Consider the following 6,048-nt stretch of genomic DNA (forward strand, 5'->3'; position numbering starts at 1 on the left):
GATGGACAAATTTGTCACTGAAATGATTGTCAATGTGACCATCTCTAATTGCCAGCCTAGAAGCATATTTGTCCTATAATATTTTTTTGACATGTCGTCTTCTCACCCAGTTGATAAATGCGTCTCTGAAAGATAAAAATACAAAATTTAGTCCCCAAAAATGTAAAAAGTGTGACAAATATGTCCAGACGTTAATAATAGATTGTGACTAATTATTATAATTTTGAAAAACTTATAATGATTGTGACAAAATTTTGGGAGAACTATATCACACCGTGTCTATTTCCATTATATAATTTTTAAGTTTCATCAATGGTTGAGACATGCATAAAATATTACTAATGGAAGTAAATTTTTATTGCTTTGAATTATTCTTACTTTTCTTCAACTACAAAAAAAAATCAATCCTTTGGTTATTAACTCTTGAATAAATGCTATCAACATAGAAAAAAAAGATTTTTTTTACTGTGAAATGATAAAAGAATCATTGTTTTTATTTAATCAAACACTATTTATTTAAATTTTTTTAATAAATTTTTCATAATAAAATATGAATGTCTATTAGTATATGCAATGACATCAAATTATAAATTATAATAAAAGTTTGTTGATTTTTAATTTTTTTAAATCATACACAATTATTTTTTATTGAGTGATCATTTAAAAAATCATAACCTTAAAAAAATCATTTCAAAGGAGGTGAATGTTTTTTACAAATTAAAAGTGTCATTACAATTACAATTTTCCCTAAAAATTATTCATGGATCTAATTTAACTATAATGTTTTACAATTAACATTTTTTTTACTTAAACCTTTCATCAAGCATGAAAGTGTAAAAAGATTATTTATAGTTTATAAAACGAGTATTCTTTTTTCTTTTAAACTCAATTTAATTTATGAATTTGTTAAAAAGTTTTGTTGCAATCATTATAAATTTTTTTCAAATTATAATAATTAGTTACAATTTACTTGAATATATTTGTGGCATTTTTTACATTTTTCGGGACTAAATTTTATATTTTCATGTTTGAGGGATGCATTTGTCAGTGGAGTAGGAAAATGAAAAGTAAAAAAATATTATATGACAAATATGTCCTTATGCTGACAATTAGATATAGTCACGTTGAGTCCCTCTGTGCCATATAGACTATTTTATTAACGGTGACAGTCATTTTTTGTCATCGAATTATACATTCAAGGACAAAAGTGACTATTTACCCTTTTTTAATATATAGTTTTGCATTTCAAGAATGACACTCCTGTACTTATTTGAAATGCTATTCCTTTCTCAGAATCCACATATTCACAGCATCTTTTTGAGCCGAATGTTATTTGTTTCTATGGCCGAATTTATTTGTATCTATCTTCTATCTTCTTCCTCACCGTCAAGTTGTCTCTACACAAAAAGTACTCATGGCCAGTTCTCTTCAAAAGCCTAGCCATTGAATTAACCACTCAATAAATATGGATACATTTTCACAAAAAGTACCCAACATTATTACCAGACTTTATACGATATCACACAATGAAAGAAGATGAATTCCTATGTTGTCAGCTTGGTTTCTGGGTGTTTCTGATTATATGTCTGGTGCTTGTGTCACTGGCAGGCATTGCATCAGGCCTAGCTCTAGGACTACTGTCCTTCAGCCAAGTGGATCTTGAGGTACTCATTAAGGCCGGTCGACCAAAAGACACAAAACATGCAGGTTTATGGTTTTTACCATCTTAAATGTCACTATGCAGTTTTTTAGCTCTTCAGCGTAATTGGCATTACTATATCTTACTTTATATCTGCAGAAAGGATTCAACCTTTTGTAAAGAATGGACATTTTGTCCTGTGTACACTTCTTCTAGGAAAATCACTGGCCATGGAGGTATGTTGTGTATAGCACGTATGAAGTTAGTTAATATGGTTAAAGAATCACATATACTAGGGGCCTGTTTGGGTAAGCTTCTCTAGAAATACTTTTAGGAGAAGAAAATAAGAAGAAAAAATGAAAATGAGTTTTTCCATAAGCTAAAATAAGTTCTCCATTAATTAATTTGTAGATGTCCTCTCATCTTTTAGAGAACCTATATAAGAGAACTTCTACAAAATAGCTAATAGAGAACTCATTTTAGCCTATGGAGAAATGTATTTTCTTTTTCTCTTGTTATTTTTTCTCTTAGAAGTATTTTTAGAAAAATGCATCCTAACAGGTCCTAGGTGGTGAAGTAATTATATAAGGCCTAGAAATTGTTTTTCCTTTCTTTGTCTAAAATGTCCCTTTTAACTTCAATTTGCTGATAAAGCAAATGCTCACACTACTTATAAGATATATTGTATTATTGAGGATATAGTAATATTTAGCTGTTAAATGATGTACTATAAATGATTCTTGTTAACATCATTCACTAAGGATGACTCTGACTGCTTTTCGTTCAAGGCACTGCCAATTTTTATGGACTCAATCATCCCAACTTGGTTTACTATTCTGGTGTCAGCACCCTTGGTGACTGTGTTTGCAGAGGTAATGTTTGTTTTTAAAAATGAACCTGTTGTGATCAAATAAGGCACATTTTTTGTTAAATTAACTCACATCACATTTATCATTTTAGATTTTACCTCAAGCTGTGTGCTCTCGATATGGACTAACTTTAGGAGCAAAAATGGCTCCCTTTGTTCAATTGCTTCTGCTGATCTTCTTCCCTATAACCTATCCTGCTAGTAAGGTAAATTTTATGTTATGTGTGTGTTAGTGTATGTGTCCTTATTTTTGTATTTATTCATTTGTCAGTGTCACGTATTTCATTTGTAATTGATGATTCATTGCACCGAAATTAGAAATAACAGAACTGCTTCATTCTGCTACTCAGTTATATGGACATAATGAAAAACTAAAAAAAAAATATTGAATTAGAGAATAGACACATTATCGTTTTCTCAAGGAAAATTTCATGAGTACATCAATATAAGGTGATTTGTCTGTAAAAGGAATCTTTTGAGAAGATTCAATTAATATCTCTAAGTATCTTTCTATTTTGGCAGGTGCTGGATTGGGCTCTAGGGAAAGAACATTCAGTTCTTCTCAGAAGATCAGAGTTGAAGACATTTGTGGACTTACATGCAAATGAGGTTTTCCTCATATATAGTATATTCCATCTGGACTAACTTAATCATAAGTGTGAAATTAGTAGCTAAAATATTCAAGTGCAGGCAGGGAAAGGTGGAGAGTTATCACATCATGAAACTTCTATAATCACAGGTGCTATAGATTTGACTAGGAAGACAGCTAAAGATGCAATGACACCCATATCTGAAACTTTTTCTCTTGATATAAATTCAAAACTTGACATGTAATATGTCATAACCCATAACTTTTAACTCATACAAATGTTTTGCTCCCAATCTATCATCTATAAATGCAGTTCACCTTTGTCATCAGGCATACAATGACACAAATAATGAGCAAAGGTCACAGTCGAATACCTATACATTCTGGGCACCCAAGAAATATTATTGGCCTCATATTGGTAAGCAATTGAAGAATAACATATGGGAAATAGAATGAATTCAAGTATTTTCTGCAATAAATCTTGAATATATAACTTGGGCAGTATAGTATTGCCATTATGTTCATACAAATTAATGAAGGCAAAGAAGAAAGCTTCCATTTAACATCTGAGACATTGCTTCTGTTTCTCAACATTGCTTATTAATATCTTTATTCATATGGTATTACTATTAATACTTTTGCACAGGTTAAAAACTTGATATTCTGCCGCCCAGAAGATGAGACCCCAATAAAGAATTTGATTATAAGGAAAATTCCAAGGTAATAGAACTAATTTGACTGGAATTTTACAAGCCACGTGCCATCTGGCCTTCAAAAACAGGATGGCCATCAGATACATTACTTGTGATTTTCATTCATGCATGAATCACTAGTACTATACTTAGTATACTAATTACATGATATTGCTCACTTAATAATTATGTAACAGGGTTTATGAAAGTTGGCCACTATATGAGATATTGAATCAATTCCAGAAGGGTCACAGCCACATGGCTGTTGTCTTGAAATCCAACAAAGACACAGAGAGCACTATGGGCGCACCTACCTTTTTGAATATAATTACTAATAAAATATCAAACGCGGCTCAAGTTTCTGTAGGTAATATCTTACAGAATTTAGCCATGGTGTCATATCAAATCAAATAACATTTTATTTAAGATGAATTGCATAACAACAGTAGAAAAAATTAGTTTACTGGAACAGATTAAATCACTACTTATGTTTGCCAATCTGGGATTTTCAGAATCTGATTCTTCCTTTGTCCTGGAAATAAGTCAGAGAAGTTCTGTACATGAAACCAGTTTAAACTCTAGTGATGCAGAATTTCATAGTCCAACATTAAAAAATGTAATGGAACTAGATGGTGAAGTACATCGAGAATCCAACCAGTGGGAACAAGAAAATGAATATTTCTCACAAGAACAAATAGAGTCTCTTCCAGATGTTATAAATGAGGAGGTTATTGGCATCATCACAATGGAAGATGTCATGGAGGAACTGTTACAGGTTAGCATGGGGGTTTATTCTAGAACTTCATTTGTTTTCCTAATTTTATGTCTAAAGTGCCGAATACTTCATATTCCTGTTTGTGAGACCAGATAATATTTCATTCCTTTAGTGATGATAACACACATGGACCACATGGTTATGACTAAGACAAAAAGATAAAGGGAAGCAGGGATAAGATTACTTCTATTAAGATCTTATTCTCATTAAGGTTTAATATCTTAAATTTTTTAACTACGAACTAATCAAGTAGTGAAATGTTTCATCATTTTTTGAAATCTCAAGCTAAAGGTATTTTCCATTGTGGACACCACCAGTACTCATGTTTTCTATTTCCATGCTGAGTGCTATCTAATTTTTCGTTTACAAGGGAGACATACTGGATGAAACTGATGAATATGTTCACGTTCAAAAGAAGTGAGTGAATTTATATTGAATTTCAATTATTCATTTCTGATTCCCCCAGAATAAATTGATAGCAATTAACAAATTCCCTGCTTCAATTTTTCTTATTTTCAGCATTAGAATTAACCTGCTGCAATCTCTAAGGTCACAATCAAGATCTTCAAGGAGGGATTCTGGTTCTGGTCATCGCTAAAGAACTTTCTAACATTATTTATTATGTTTAGTCTCAGCGACATTAAGATTCCAAAAGCTCAAGTGTGGATACTTTTGTTCCAACATCATGATTTTGATTTCCTAGATATCAATAGAATTTAATTCAAATACATTGACAGTGAAAAGATTTTTTTACACTGTCATAGATTACCAAGTAAGATAGTTTACTTTTGTAACAATTATGTTAAAAATTATATTTATAGTGATTTCTAATTGGTTGACAGTTCGAAAATATTTAAACCGACAATGTATGAAACTTGAAACCATCAACAACTGTAAAATACAAGCAACGCATTTAGCCTTTGCGACAAGTCTAAAACACAATAGACAAGCAATATTATCAAGGAGTCCTTCCTCAGACAGGACAGATTAATTTTGAAGGGTAGTCTGACAATTGACAAACATAATGATGCAAATAAAGGAACTGAAACCAAACATGAAATGTTGAGAAGTAATTCCAAGTAATAGATGGTTGACCTATGATAAGACAAAAATACAATCCTTAGTTTGATTCTCCCACATTAATAAATGTCTCGAAACAAGCAATCCCAAGAACAAGAACACTCGTACAAAAACATATTTGAGAAATTGGATGGTTTGTCAAAGTACACAGATAATAATTTCAAACTCTTCAAACACTGTAAATAGTTAGCTCTTTCACTTTGCTTTCGAAAGATAATCAAACAACCACATGAACCCATAGAATATAATAGCTTATCTGAAATCTTGAAAATCATGTCTGATCATGCAATATGCATCCAAAACATCCAGAAATCCATAATTAATGAATTTCAGATCAACTACTAATTTGGTCAAACATTACGAATGATCAACTAAGCACTACTCCAAAGACTTGCGCGTAAAAAG

The 6,048-nt window shown here is 31.2% G+C and overlaps 1 protein-coding gene across 1 annotated transcript; it reads left to right on the top strand.

The window, feature by feature from the left end:
- The first annotated feature begins 1,302 nt into the window (after positions 1-1,302).
- Positions 1,303-5,405, top strand: LOC114367409 (DUF21 domain-containing protein At2g14520-like). The gene is made up of 12 exons (XM_028324588.1): positions 1,303-1,707; positions 1,799-1,875; positions 2,428-2,511; positions 2,600-2,713; positions 3,030-3,116; positions 3,198-3,337; positions 3,427-3,514; positions 3,743-3,816; positions 3,986-4,155; positions 4,301-4,563; positions 4,934-4,980; positions 5,083-5,405. The coding sequence occupies exons 1-12, from the start codon at positions 1,527-1,529 to the stop codon at positions 5,159-5,161; spliced, it is 1,404 nt and encodes a 467-aa protein (XP_028180389.1). The 5' UTR covers positions 1,303-1,526; the 3' UTR covers positions 5,162-5,405.
- The last annotated feature ends 643 nt before the right edge of the window (positions 5,406-6,048 follow it).

The sequence above is a fragment of the Glycine soja genome, chromosome 9 (assembly GCF_004193775.1).
Source record: "Glycine soja cultivar W05 chromosome 9, ASM419377v2, whole genome shotgun sequence".
NCBI classification, from domain to species: domain Eukaryota; kingdom Viridiplantae; phylum Streptophyta; class Magnoliopsida; order Fabales; family Fabaceae; genus Glycine; species Glycine soja.